Source organism: Bactrocera latifrons, unplaced genomic scaffold (assembly GCF_001853355.1).
Source record: "Bactrocera latifrons isolate USDA-ARS-PBARC rearing strain unplaced genomic scaffold, ASM185335v1 scaffold_163, whole genome shotgun sequence".
Taxonomy (NCBI): domain Eukaryota; kingdom Metazoa; phylum Arthropoda; class Insecta; order Diptera; family Tephritidae; genus Bactrocera; species Bactrocera latifrons.
The window spans coordinates 180,939-196,091 of NW_017535108.1; the positions used below are offsets into that span (position 1 = coordinate 180,939).

The 15,153-nt window shown below is 42.5% G+C and overlaps 2 protein-coding genes across 3 annotated transcripts in view; both read left to right on the plus strand.

Annotated features, from left to right (window-relative positions):
• Positions 1 to 13,610, plus strand: part of LOC108966540 — a 19,626-nt gene extending 6,016 nt beyond the window's left edge. The window contains exons 1-11 of one of the 2 annotated variants that reach the window (XM_018929514.1): positions 1,738 to 1,969; positions 4,116 to 5,372; positions 5,453 to 6,075; positions 6,152 to 6,900; positions 6,959 to 8,219; positions 8,406 to 8,802; positions 8,867 to 9,294; positions 9,377 to 10,681; positions 11,786 to 12,155; positions 12,218 to 13,330; positions 13,402 to 13,610. In XM_018929514.1, coding sequence (XP_018785059.1) covers positions 4,475 to 5,372; positions 5,453 to 6,075; positions 6,152 to 6,900; positions 6,959 to 8,219; positions 8,406 to 8,802; positions 8,867 to 9,294; positions 9,377 to 10,681; positions 11,786 to 12,155; positions 12,218 to 13,330; positions 13,402 to 13,574 — 7,317 coding nt within the window. In that variant the 5' untranslated portion in view covers positions 1,738 to 1,969; positions 4,116 to 4,474 and the 3' untranslated portion in view covers positions 13,575 to 13,610. Of the gene's footprint in view, positions 1 to 1,737; positions 1,970 to 4,115; positions 5,373 to 5,452; positions 6,076 to 6,151; positions 6,901 to 6,958; positions 8,220 to 8,405; positions 8,803 to 8,866; positions 9,295 to 9,376; positions 10,682 to 11,785; positions 12,156 to 12,217; positions 13,331 to 13,401 lie in introns of those variants that run through there. The other variant, XM_018929513.1, reaches the window with a different exon arrangement.
• Positions 10,694 to 11,729, plus strand: LOC108966545. The gene is made up of 2 exons (XM_018929524.1): positions 10,694 to 10,884; positions 10,957 to 11,729. The coding sequence occupies exons 1-2, from the start codon at positions 10,831 to 10,833 to the stop codon at positions 11,206 to 11,208; spliced, it is 306 nt and encodes a 101-aa protein (XP_018785069.1). The 5' UTR covers positions 10,694 to 10,830; the 3' UTR covers positions 11,209 to 11,729.
• Positions 13,611 to 15,153: the final 1,543 nt, after the last annotated feature.

Genomic DNA, 15,153 nt, shown 5'->3' on the forward strand with positions numbered 1-15,153 from the left:
CCCAAGCACCGGCAGCCTTCTCTGCTTATGTGGCCAACTGGCGGCCAGCTTCCCGCGAATTTACCACATGACTTTCAAATAACATAACATCACGGCGATCATTGGCATGGATTAATGTCCAAGGCAACGCTATAATCTCCGAATATATTGTTCAGATCGGACTATCAGAACATTTAGCTGTTATATAAACTGTCGTTTTAATATCAAGTTTTATTGCTATAAGAAATGCACCTGTGAAGCGTATTTCAGCTTCTTATTGACTTGAGTTGTCTACAAATATGGGGAAAAGTTCTTTCAAACAGTTTACATATGTATATAATACTTAATACCTATTGGGTTTTTACATAGATTCTCTATGTATATGAATAGAAATATAACCTTAAAGATCCTGCGAATAAATATATGGTTTCGACCGTAAAAGCATTCAGATGCTAACATTTGAGATGATTCATACTAGCCAACTGATACTGCAGGCTGTGTGCTGACTATGCCTCGGGACCGCAACTCGCTCTTGATAATTCAAATTATAGTGCAAGTCTCTCACCTCACATCTGCGCGGAGTTGTCTACTTGTGACTTTTATAACAATTTGTAAACATACGCATGTAAATATATATGCATGCATGTAATATTGCCTTATTCAAGGGTAGTAATTTCTTTATTCACGCTTGATGTTGCTTTGTCTCCATCAACACCCACATGATGACACCAGCCAACCTATGGCTACTTAGTATGTACATGTGTATGTTTGTATCTTTGAAAGTTTATATGTATGCCTGTAGGTGTACTTTCGTTTCCTTTCTCTGTTATTATTGTGCTGGTACTTAACAAGTTACGCTTTGTTTATTCCTCATGAATCATATGAAATATTTTTATTTTCATTAATGTTTTAAAAATATGATTTTTCATTGGCTTTATGCGCTCTTTTCCCCTTTTTCGTCATAAAGTGTATTCGAAGCTTTCTTTCGCTGGAAGCGTGTGGGAAATTGCACAAAATATCCAGATGTACATACATACATGCATACATATATTAATACACAAGGATATTCACATTCATACGTATGGTACATACATATGTATGTATATATAAAATTGTATAAATGCATGAGCGAGCGTATCATACATATGTATTTTCCTGCCCGCCAATTACGATATCTTACTTTATACCATAATCATTAAAATTTCTTGTTATTATTGGAAAATATTTGGCACGCCAAACCTGAACAAAGTAATATATGTATGCATATTTATACATGTGTATATGTGTGTGTGTGTCTGCAGTCGTCGTTCGCTGCCCGTCTGGCCTGTAGTGGCAAATCAATTTTCTTGCTAAGTATTTCCGAGCGACATGCACATACATGCATATGTCCATGTGTTCGCTTGCTCGTGTGTGGCTGTGTGCGTGTGGGAAATTAAGCCAACTGTCGCGTTGAAATGTAATCAGTTTTGTCCCTACGCTTTTGCATATAAATACACACACACATATACATATATATATACATAAATACTTGTATTATTGCTTTATTGGCCAGCACTTTTCCGCGTACCTCTACACGCCCATGCAACCATACATAGTTATTCATGTTATTTTTTCGGCTGTGTTGTTTCATTCAATTGCCACCATATAATATGTACAATGATACATACACACATTCATTATATATTCGTTAGTATAAATGTATGGCCAAACAAATAAATTAGAGGGAAGCAATGGAAAGTCACTTAGTTCGGTCGGTCAGCGCACATCTTCAGCATGAGTGTGTGTCTTATTTTCTACTTCAAGTGTTGAGTGATTAAAATCTGCCAAATATTTATGCAATTTGCGTATTCATATACATACATATGTACATACATAGATTTATTTGTGGCTTGTTTGATTCATACAAAATATTATTGTATTCTGCGCCTTCTATTTCGCGGCTGAAAGTCTTGACTGGTTTTTACCCCTTAGTCCGTTCATTTGCGAGAAAGTACGTATTGAAGTGCCTTAAACTACCGATTATAATATTAATTAAAACTTTATGTTTTTATGTTCAAATTTAAATTTTTCAATCGGGTCTTTATTCTGTTTTATTATGTGTTGCTCCAAATAATTTGCTTAATTTTCAGCTGACCAAATCTCTAATAAAATCTCAGTGCTATATAAACAATTATATGCAAATTTAAAAAAACCAAAGTGTGCTGCGGATTTTTGTGCGCAAATTAATAGCGAAAAAGGTGTTAATTTGTGAAAAAAAACTATTTGTGGTTGTTTGCTAAAACCGTTAACTTATGGAGGCGCTTATATTAAGATTTTTTTTATAATTTCTGTCATTTTCGAAATACTAAAAAATTACAAAAAGAGAAAAAAATTAATAATTATTTCAAAACCAAGCCATCAAAAAAACTGAATTCGAATACTTTTATCGAACTTAGTACATGACAGATTTCGGGAATTGGACCAGTGATTTCTTTTGTGACCCCACTTGAAAAACAAAATTATTTGTTTTATTTTCATATTGTTTACTTCCATCTGTTCATAGTATTTCCTCTTAATATGAACTAGCTTTCTTGTTTCCTTTCTCGACGATTTCATCCTGAAACTACTCCCTCAGTTAGCAACTTGAATCTCAGCCATCTCACTGGAATGTCCAGCAGTGCCTCTTATTGAAGACTGAAGTAGATGCTGCATCAAAAAATGCGCAATCCTCTCGTAAAAGCCCGCTGTCTGTATCTACAATGAGCTGAAATTGATAATTATTTACACGCCCCAATGCAGTGTCTAGATACTGCTTACAGTTACGAAAGGGTCATTTTTAGTTTATTACAAAACAACAACAAAAACTATCTACACTTTGTTGCACATTCATGGAAATTCTATGGAAATATAAAAAAATCCAAATGATCGCCTGTCTTAGCTGCTCCATTTCACTGTATAATCCAGCAAAAGCTGTTGAAACTCGTTCACCCGCAAAGCTTTGGGAATTTTCTTATCTCGAAGTGAAAAAGCCCACTTTGACTTTGCCTTAGTAATCATTAATTTATCAAGTGTCCTGTCCGCTTTGACATTTCATTTAAAATGTTTAACAAGTTTTGCTAATAAACACTTACACACTAACACATAAGTAGCCGTTTTATCAATCTAAATACTATATAAAACACTTCTAATGTCTAATAACATCTGCTAAATAAGATTAATTAATATTATTTGTTTATGTATACTTACTCAAATAAATTTATTGTATTTGAGAGGGTACACACACACACACGCACACATGCATATACACATATTACAGTTGATCATAATGTACTTACAGTCTGTAAAATTTTATTTTAAGCGCAGGAAAGTTATTTAAAGCCACAAACCTTGTTAACACTCCGTAATAATTTTATGTCATTGTTTTTAACGTTATTCGTTGGAGTAAACAATTAACATTACTGACATAATCTTAAGTTTTTTATTCATAAGCACCGCTTTAGCGGAGTCTTAAGGGATTATGGGTTTGCTCGGGTAAAAGCACTCTTTTATTAACAATAAAAAATGAAATATTTTATTAGAATTTTTTATTGTTACAATAGTGTATTAACAAAGAAATTTTGAAATTTTTGGAAAAAAAATATTGGGTAGTCGAAAAAGTCTTTTCGTATTTTGTTAATAGATGTCGTTGCAGTCGTATATCTCCAGTGCTACCAATCACATTATGCCATACCATATAGTGTTGGAAATGTGAGACTTTAAGCTTCATTTAACCATTAAATTAAATAAATCGATATGTCAAATAGTTTTTGAATTACACCCTTCTAAAGTGTGGCCGCTTAGTTCAATTAGCTCCAACAGTTTGCTTTTAAACGCGTTTTTCGCAAAACTCCATTTTTCAAATTTGCTTGATTGAATACTCCGATCAATATCAAACATTTTTTACATCTGTATAGTTTTCCATACAATGACCCACCACTCATTGATCAAATGAGCTGCTCAAAAATTGAATTTTGGCAGATAGTTTTTCGAGTCTCTTTTATTTTACCATTCTTATTATAATCTATGTTGGTATCAGATTACATTTGAATTAATTTTATCACTTTACAACTTTTTTACCAGTCTACTTTTATATAATTTAATTTTATTTTTGCTTTCAGGTTTCTTAAAATGATGCTTGGATATACCCTTTACGAAGATAAAGAAAAATGATATCACTCAACAAAAGCATTTCTGCGATATTTCACCTTAAGGCCGAAATATTGGACGATTCAAAGCGAAGGAATATAAGAAAGTAGAAATTAGTAAAAAAACAACAAAAAATCCTATAGTATAGCATATTAGTAATAGTTCGTTTAAGTACTTCTACACGATCATCACACTCACACACAAACACACAGGAGCAATGTCGTGCTGTAATATAAACAAAAGGATTAACTAAGCAAAAGGAGAGCCACAAGTTGACACGGACAGTTAGAATTTCAACACCAACGAACCTAAGTTACAAACGGCCGTGAAAATGAGTCGTGAAGAGCCAAAATCGCGTACAACAAATAAAACAAACATAACTCATCCCACCATTTACACCACTAATAATCCCCCCACCACGTATACAACTGCAACTGCAACAGTCACGCTATCAACTGCAACAACAACCGCATCATCAATCAGTTACACCACCTGCAGCAGTGCAACAACAATAAATTCGGACGCCAACACTACAGCATTCCTAACGGCTAGCAGCTGTGATGGCATCGGTGGCAAAATCTCCACTTCAACGCCACACAGGCGTTGTGATGGCGGCGGCGCCACCGCTGAAGCCAGCTTCAACGAAGTACGTGATATGCTTAGCGCCGCGTTTCTACCGGACGACAGCATTGCCACAACGATTAGTCCACCGGGCAGCCGTAACTTGAGCGCGGTCTCTGCACCGGGTAGCTTCAACAAGTCTACTACTACTACTAATACTAACAATTCGACGGGTAGTCCGGTAGCCAAACGTCATCTGAGCGCTGCATCTATGGCGCGCATGCGTCCACAGTCGAGTTATTCGGCGCGCGCATTGGTATTCGATGACTCCGATCAAGAGTTGGGCGCTAGTGGTGGCAGCGCCAGCGGTAGTGCTGGCGGTAGTCCACGTGTCAGTTGCAAGCAGCAGGAGATGAGTGTAGGCGCTGCCAAGTCATCGACAGGGTTGGATATTTTGAGCACGTCGTCGAAAGTGTCGGGCGGTGAACATAACGTAAGCACGACATCGTTGGTGACCTCGCATTCATTGCTGCGTAATTCGAATTTGACCAAGTCGTCTTCTGGTGGCCTATCGGGCAGCTCAGTGTCGTTAACTGGACGCAGCTACAATGCGTTACTACGTAAGATCTCCTACCAGCACGGTTACTCCATGCGTTCGTCTAGCAATGGTGAGTGCTACTGTAAATTTGCGTCCTTATTGTGCTGGTATAATTAAATTGCTACATTTTATGATTTAATTCCACTGTAGATACATCAAATTTGGTGCGCATGCGTAATTCGTCGTTGGGTAAGTCGGCACCCTGTCTTACCGGTAGCTACTTACGCGGTAACGGCGGCGCTGATTCCTCACACTGCTTGACGCCCGGTCCAAACGCGCTCTCGCAGTCGCATTCGTCAGCGACTTGTAACGTACAGGCGCATGCAACAATGCACCATTGTCACTCGTCACCGAGCGCTGTAAGCACTGCTGGCGCCGCGGGCGCCGCGGGTGGCTCGAACGCGCCCACGAATACAACGAGCACATTGAACATTTCACGTTCCAACAGCGGTGTTGGCTTAGGTATTGGAAAGCATCATTTGCATGGCGTGGTGATGCGCGGCAGCAGTGTTGGCGGCACATCCAGCGGTGTGGCACATCATCGTTTGAGTTTAGTTACAGCTGGTATAAATGCTTGCACGAACGCTTCGCCGCGTTCACATTCACCTTACTCGGCGAGTCCGGTCGACAGTCCGCGCATTAATTCACCCATGCAGTTTCCATTTGCGCCCATAAAACGCATTGCATCGTGCCGCGGTGACGGCAGACGTTGGTCCGTGGCATCGTTGCCTTCTTCGGGTTATGGCACGACGCCTGGCAGCTCAAATTTGTCGGTGAGTTAAGCAGCAATATTGTATATGTAAAGTTATACATGCTTCGAGTGTTTATTAAAAAATGTCTTTACTGCAGTCACAGTGTTCCAGCCAGGAAGCCCTCCATCAGCTACAAAACATTCCACCCGGTGAGGATGCAGCACAAGATGCCGCCAATGCCATCACATGCTGTGTAGAGCATTTACAAGCAGCCATAGCCGCGGCGCCGCGCATGCACTGTCAAAAACACTGCGCTCTATTGACCGCCGCTTACACACCATCAACGCCCACACTTGCTACAATGGCAATAGCAACAACGAGCAAAACAATGTCCGTCCCACAAACAACAACGAACAATACGAGCATCAACAATAGCAGCACAAAAGAGTCGAACAAAAATGCCAATGCGCAGCAACCGCAGCAACACCAAGCCGCACGCCCACACTGTCCCAACTGTTGTGTTGATAGTAATGTTTTATGTGCTGGTGGCAAGGTATGCTCCGCCAATGCTCCACTAGGCACACCATCGAATGCCGCCAAAATGGCTGCAGGCGCACCACAGCCATGTACACCCAACGCGAATGCCAACTGCAGCGGTAGCGGCAATAATAGTTGCTCAGCTGGTTTTGCGGGGCGCATGTCGCCCTTTCACCGTCCACGCTCGCGTTCGCTTTCAAGTCCGTCGCGTTCACCAATCGTGGACAACGAAATCGCCATGATGAACACGTTGTATAAGGAACGCTTTCCGAAGGCAACGCAACAGATGGAGGAGCGCCTAAAGCATTTTATAAATGAGAATAAGAGCGTAGCGTGCAACAGTTTCCGCGACTCGCAGCCAATTGTGCGGTAGGTGCAATTCAACATGGCATTTTGTTTGCAATATTATTAATTTAACTTTTTACAGCTTTGTCCATCATCAAGTGCTTGAAATGGCGCGCGATTGCTTACATAAGTCTGAGGCAAAACTAATAACATCACGTTATTTCTACGAAATGAGTGAGAATCTCGAACGTTTACTATTAGAAACGAAAGATAAATCGCCCGAAGCTGCGGCAGAGCTAACTGGTGTCATTAAAAAGCTACTTTTAATCATATCGCGCCCGGCACGTTTACTCGAATGCTTAGAATTCGATCCGGAGGAGTTTTATCAACTATTAGAGGCTGCTGAGGGTCAAGCCAAAGCCATACAAGGCATCAAAGCCGACATACCGCAGTACATCATACATAAGTTAGGTTTAAATCGTGATCCGATAGCTGAGATGCAACAGGAGATGAAGGAAACACAGGCTGTTTGTGAGGGCAATCTCTCAGCGACCGACATTACCGCCGCAGCTGATAATTCGCAGGAACAACAAACACCCTTGCTCTTAAATTCACCACTCACCTGTGTGACAGCCAACTTCAATGCATCGAATACCCTACTGACCGGCGATGCACATGCCGTAAGCAGTGGTTCTTGCACACCACATCCACCGCTGCCACTGCAACCACCACAAACACCGGTAGCGAGTGGACCTGACATTCCAATGCCCTCATTTGCATCGGCCATCTGCACGGCGGTGGTGAGTGCCACAAACACTGCCACAACTAGCACGGCCAAACAGCAGGCGACACAAACCGCACAGCCGATACCGAACGAACACGATTTCGATATCGTTAAATTGATCTCAAATGGCGCCTACGGTGCGGTGTACCTGGTTAAGCATAAGACTACTCGCCAACGTTTCGCCATGAAAAAAATCAACAAAAATAATCTCATTTTGCGTAATCAGGTGGAACAGGTGTTTGCCGAACGTGATATACTCTCGTTTGCCGACAATCCCTTTGTGGTGAGCATGTATTGTTCCTTCGAGACGAAAAAGCATTTATGCTTGGTAATGGAGTATGTTGAGGGTGGTGATTGTGCGACGCTTCTGAAAAATATCGGACCATTGCCGCCGGATATGGCGCGTTTTTATTTTGCGGAAACAGTATTAGCGGTGGAATATTTGCATAGTTATGGCATTGTACATCGCGATCTCAAGCCTGATAATCTACTCATCACGGCTTTGGGGCATATAAAACTCACCGATTTTGGTTTATCGAAAATGGGTTTAATGTCATTGGCCACAAACCTATACGAAGGTTACATTGATTCAGAGACCAGACAGTTCTCGGATAAGCAGGTGAGTGCGTGACTTGAAAGGAATCATAATTTTCGAGGCTAGTTTTTTATAATAATTTTTGGAAGACATTCTGCAAAGTCTCGACTCTTAAAATTTCTTTAATATCCGCGTAAATTTAGTCTACAATGCCTTGGGAGCTAAGCCTGTCCTTACTTGTTCCTAAATACATTAATTTATTTATTTAAGGTTTACGGCACGCCGGAGTATATAGCGCCAGAAGTGATATTACGACAAGGTTATGGCAAGCCGGTCGATTGGTGGTCCATGGGTATTATATTGTATGAATTTTTGATTGGTTGTGTGCCATTTTTCGGCGAGACAGCGGAAGAGCTATTTGCGCACACGGTCAACGATGATATTGAGTGGCCGGATAGCGAGGATTGGGATGTGCAGCCAGAGGCAAAGGATTTGATAACACAATTGTTGCAACAAAATCCACGTGAACGTTTAGGCACACAAGGTGGCGCTTTAGAGGTTAAGGAGCATGTATATTTCATGGGCTTAGATTGGAATTCGCTGTTGCGGCAGAAGGCAGAATTTGTGCCACAATTGTCCACTGAGGACGATACGAGCTATTTTGATAGTGAGTTTTTATTTTATTTATAAAATTATACAGATATACTATATTAAATGAAATTAATTTACAGCACGCATGGATCGTTACAATCACGATTTAGCTGGCGAGGATACCGACGATACCGACGACACGCCCGTGTTTGGCTCATTCTCATCGTTAACACCACAGTATCGCAAACAACATTATTCTTGGTCCCGTGTACCCTCCGCCAGTTCCAGCACAACAATGACACCCACAAGCACCAGTGCAGCATCAGTTTCGGTATCTGCTTCGAGCGCCACGGCCGACAGCTCCTCGAAACAAACTGAGGTCAAGCCGGAGGCTGTGACCACCGCCACCAGCAAAGCTGGTAATGTTTCTGCCTGCGATAGTAATACCACAGTGGACTCGTCTATGGCTTTGGTGAAATGCAAAAATAACTCGGCGCTTTCACCCAGCATGAGCAGCGATTTTATTGCAAATAAACTGCTGACAACGCCACAATTGCGCAAACTGGACGTGAGTATTGCGTTTTTCAAAATTGCCATACAATTTTGTTGTTGTAATATTCTTAACCTATTTTCTTCTTCGTCTTTCACAGCTTACATCCGGTTGCCTCAAAGTGCCATCCACGCCCGATGCTGACTATCTGCCCGAATTATTGCACAACATCACCATCGGCAATGACAACGAACTACGTCTGCTCAATCAATTCTTGCGCCAATCATCCATTTCCAGTCCATCGGCTTCACCGGCTAGCAGCGCCGGCAGCGGCACCGCTTATTTGCAACAACGCCAACGTCAACCGCAACGCCATAGCATGCCAGCAACGACAACGGCCATAATTACCACACCCGCTACACCGCCGGCAACGATTGTGAGCGCCGCGGCTGCTCAAGCAGCTGCAATTGCCCCCGCCGAAACGCATGCCTCACCGCACTCCACAACCAGCGCTTTGGTGAAGGCAGCACATCCGCATCCATCATTAATACCAGCTGTTGCGGCGGCAACGTCGCGCAGCACACCCGAATCCTCAACAGCCACAGATAGTGACGACTTCTCACCACAAATTCATCGCAAACGCAAAGGTGTCTGCGCGCGTGACATACTACCACGTTTCTCCATATCAATCGAGGATGAGACGGTGAGTGGCGGCTCATCGTCTGCCGAAAATACGCGTGAACAATCACCGCTTGCATTACAGCATCATCACAAATCGATGGACGGCCACCTGGGCAAACATCGTTCGCGTTCGATTGTTAAGTCCGCATCGGCTTTGGGGCTGTCTTTGATGTCCAGCGGTGTGGATAATCAACAATTGGCACAGCAACTGTGCGGCATAGCAGCTGGCATACAATCGCCTAGCAGCGGTGCAGGCGCTAGTGGTAATGGCGGCTCCAGCACAGCAAGTTCACGTGACACTTCGCCATGTCGCGATCTTTCACCTTTGGTAACGAACCTGAAGCCGCCTATCATTATTAGGCGTGGTCCACGTGGATTTGGTTTCACAGTGCACACCATACGTGTTTATTATGGCGACACCGATTTCTATACGATGCATCACTTAGTGATGGCTGTGGAGGAGGGTAGTCCTGCCTTTGAGGCTGGCCTGCGTCCCGCCGATTTGATTACACACGTAAATGGTGAGCTGGTGCAGGGTCTCTATCACACACAAGTCTTGCAGTTGTTGTTGAGTGGTGGCGAGCATGTAACATTGCGTGCCACGCCGCTGGAGCATACGAGCATACAGAGTGGTGGGCGCAAACGTGATTTAATGCAAAGTAAGCTGGCCAAGAAGGGCGTAAATCGGCAAAAGAAGCAAACGAAGAAAGAACATGACAAGAAGCGCAAAACTTCACTATTCCGGCGGATCAGCAATAAACGTGCGTCGGCAGAGATACAACAGGTGAGTAAGAAAAGCGATTGGTTTTTGTAGCGGTCCGGCAGTTTCGAATAACCTTGCTTTGCTATTTTATACCTTGATGTTGTCGCTGTTTTGACGGATGAGCAAGGGTCACTCTCGTTTCTCGCGGCTACTCGAGCTCTTCGTCTGCAATGGGTTGTGGTTTGACTCCAAATACGCCATTCCCTGAAAGGGAGTCGGTTAAGGTATTGATGGCTTGTCGGTGAATTGTCTGATATCGTCGACGCAGTTGAGGAATGACCTCTTGATATTTTTAGGAGGTGGTTCCGCTCCAAGCAGGTGATTGCAAGGATGATTTCAGCAAAAGCACCCCAGCAGGGGAGGAAGGTATCATTATGCTCCTTAAATGGGGACATAAGGCCTTCACTATGCAGGTGTTCGATAGGAGACATCAAGAGGCATCCTATCGTTATCCGGAGTACAGTATTCAGACAGGTCCGAATCTTCCTCGTCCGCATTTCACTGCATCTCGGCGACCATATTGGACCGGCCGGCCGATTGCCCTGTAGGTTGCCATCAACGTTTCTTTGTCCTTTCCCCATCTGCTGCCGGCTAGTGGCTTGAGGATTTTGCTGCAGCTCAGTACTTTGGCGTACAGACTTTCAAAAGACACACCCTTGTGTACCCTGATGTATTAAGATTGTCACGAAGCCTGGGTGTTACAGCATAAGAAAAAGTCGGAGAGTATAATATGAACGAGCTGAATTGATCCGACATGGCTGAGGACATGTAAGTCGGTCTAACCGACTGTATATACATTAATTCTCGCCAAGAAGCTACTCATTTGTTATTGTAGTAGCAGCAGAAAACATTTCTAAAGTTATTTCAAGGAGTGATGCCGAGTTGAGAGTCCTTGGCCGGATAAAAATCCGGGTTCTTTCTTGTTACTTAGACCTGACTGTTATGGGAACTGCTGTTCATTTGTCGGAATCGCCGATATCGAGTTAAGAAAGAAGAATATTACCATAGCTTCGGTGCAGCCGAAGTAATCTTTTCTTCTTGATGTGAAATTTCAGTGTAACGGTTGAAGCAGGGCTTAGTAGTGATATAAGTATAAGTAAATATTTTTTCCATTTTTTGTCCTAGATCGCTGCGGGTATTGTCGGTTCTCCCACCAATACGGCAGTCGCTTCGGTTGTTAGCGGTGCTTGTGGTACCGGCGGTGTTGGTAACGTAAATAATCGCAACTTATCGCCGATGGACTCATCGTATCATAGCAGCAGTTGCTGTCAATCAGCTGGTAATTCTTCGCAGTCTACTTCACCATCATCATCAGCACCGAATACACCAACTTGCGGTGGCACTGGTGCACAAACGCAGCCAACTTTCGCCAGCACACCAACAAAAGCTTCAGGCTTGACGATTTCAACAAGCGCAACGGCTGTGCTAATGCCGCATGGTGCAAGCGCTACAGGCGTTGCAGGGCCCGGCGCTGCTATTGGTGGTAACATACCGGGTAAGATAACCATTAAACGCATTAATTCACGCAAATATAATTCCTACCATTTCTGATTGCAGTATCACCCACATCGGTACCACAACTGTACCAACGGCCATCCACATTGCATGGCCTCAAGCACAAATTGCATACAGCCGGATGCGGCGGTAGTAACGCTGTGGTCGTGTGCCCAACCGCTGGTAGTGGTGCCGGTGTGGTGAAATCGCTACACACCAGTGCTGCTGGTGCATTGCCGCCAAATCGACGCAAATCTGTTGGTCATATACCACTTTCGCCACTGGCACGTACACCATCACCCTCACCCCTACCGGCCTCACCCACACGTTCACCATCACCACTAGCATTTCCTATTGTTGGACATCAGCCCGGCGCTTCGAACACCACGCAGTCATACAGTCCCGGCAGCTCATTGCCCACAGTACAAACCATGGCGAGCGGCTCGAAGAAAAGCGGATTCGTGCGCACCAAAAGTGGCGAACCCAGCTCACCATTGCTGCGGCGTGCGCTCTCACCCGACCGCCTACATCCACGCAGCGCTGAGGCAAAATGCACACTAATTTCACCGCTCTGCTGCTCGCCACCAATCAAGCAGCCGCAACAGCGTGTAATCGGCGGTGTGTGGCGACCCAACACTGGCACCGGCACCAGTGTAGGGGTCAGCGCTGCTGGTACGACCTCTAATGCAGTTACCACACTGCCGCCAATAAATACCATGCAGCAAAGTTTTACATGCATCGGTGGTGGCGGCAGCATGAATAATAATAATAACGGTAATGGTGCAGCAACAGCTGGGAGTATCGATGCCGCAAATGAATCTCAAATGCCGACCGGCAATGTGTTGAATACGGCCGAACAGACACCGCTAACGGTTGGTACGCCCACAAATATTGCTTTGCCAGCACCGGGTGAGATGTTGCCACGCATCGCAGAGGAAAAGGATTCACCCACCAGCACACATGAATCGGAGGAAGAGGCTGCACCCGCTGTGGCTGCCACCACTAATCTGACAAGTGCAACAACTTTGGGTGCCAGTGGTGTGAATGTTATGCAAACAATTGACGAGCATGGCGATGAAACTGCAGGTGGCGCGTGTGACACAAGCAGCACTGTGGCAGCTAAAAAGGAGCGTGATAATAGTAATAGCGTGTCACGGGATAATCGTAAGAAAAATGGTAAGTTAATACTTAAGCAACTTACTGTTGCCAAAAATATACAAAATGTGCTCATTCCAAACTCCTTTCAGTTGAAGAAAAGTCCACAATGGGCAATACATCGACTAGAAGTGGCAGCGGCGCAAATAACCGCAGCAGCAGCGCACCGTCTAGCGGTCGTAAGGAAAGCACATCCGCAAGTGTAACGGCAGCAAAATCGACAAACCCAACAACAGCTACTTCTACCAAGCACAAGAAGCAGTAAAATTTGTTAGCAAAAGGCGAACGACAGTGGTGGTGTTGGCAATCAAAGCAACATCTCCCCCGAAACAGCACGAATATTTATTTTAAACTCCCTTTTGTATTTTGTATTGTAATATTTTTTCTTATCGTTTTTCCTGCGGGAAATATGATTTGTGGAAGGTTAAAATTTGAATGTTAATTAATTAGTAGTGGTTAAGCAGCAGGAAGAAGAAGAACACACATGTGGGAGCGCACGCACACACAAAAGCGAGTAGAGAAGTGCATAGTGGAATCACTTATTGGGTGGGGCAACGGATGAATGTGTGCAAATATGTGTAGAGGGGGGCATTGTACGCAAATACTTTTACAATTGGTGGTCACATAAAACACCGTTCTAATGTAGAATGTATTGAATAGAATATTTTTTATACTTATTTTCTGCAATATGAAAAAACTGCAGCGAACTGCAGTTGCGTGCGGGGTGCATAAAGAGTGGGGCTGCATGTACATATATTATAATATTATTATGTTCATTGTTATATGATTGTGGCACATGTGGCTGTCAGCGTACGTTCAACGCCCATTTAAAGCAATTCGCTATTTTTATTATTATTATTATTTTAGTATTTAGTGATAAATTAAATTAATTGTAAAACAACAAAATATTACACATACTACATTACAAATTATGCGATATATACACTAACACATCTACATTCAATATACAAAACAAAACAAAATAATTTAAAAGCGCTAATATTGTAAGCGTGCTACTCGAAAAAGTTCAATAAAACAGTCCAAAAACCCGAAAAAAGTAAAAAAAATACGATAAAGTAATATTTTTGCCATAAAAATAATCAAGAAATACAAAACAAATACGAGTTGCTTAAATAAATATGAAAAAAATACAAAAAACAAATGAGAAATATTTTTGGGTCGCTATTAAATGAGAAACGAACAAAAAAACAAAGCATTTGTGGCGTGTAAACAATGTTAAGTATGGCGCTTTTCTTTTCTAGGCGCTATAGTGAAAGCTTGCTTATATTTTTACAAAGCAAATTTTTCATGCCATGACGCAAGACAGTAGGAAAATGCGTCAAGTGCGTCATATAATATTTATTTTACAAATTTGCGCTTTTAAAATGCATTGGAAATCTTGAATGTGTAAAAACACTTCATATTTCATTAACAAGTGTCGTTTTGGCAGGGAACGCATGCGCACAGTGTTGGTTTGTGGCTGTGTTGTATGAGAAGTGGAAAAAGCTAAGATAGCAGCTAATTAATGCGGACAAACAATATGAAACATTTAGCTACAGTTTTTAAAAATCTAGTTTGCTTTTGTTGTTACTGTATAAATTTAAGAGATATATTAATGCAGACTTTGGAAATTGAAGCTTAGCCGCTTAAGTGTACGTACATATGTATACAGCGGATGCAAAAAACAATATTTTTGCTTATTTATATAAAATATTACTGCCATTTTATGTCATTGCTTGTTAGTTTGTTAAATGCGGAAAAACATTTTTTTTTAAATAAATTTAAATATTGTCTTAAAATAAATTATTTACATTTTTTAAAATGGATTTTTAAAATTATTAAAA

Bases quoted from the DNA above. Each gene is read 5' to 3' on its own strand.
- LOC108966545 (XM_018929524.1), top strand. From the start codon at position 10,831: ATGGGTTGTGGTTTGACTCCAAATACGCCATTCCCTGAAAGGGAGTCG. The intron at 10,885-10,956 runs GTATTGATGGCT...TGATATTTTTAG, and splicing joins CTGAAAGGGAGTCGGTTAAG to GAGGTGGTTCCGCTCCAAGC.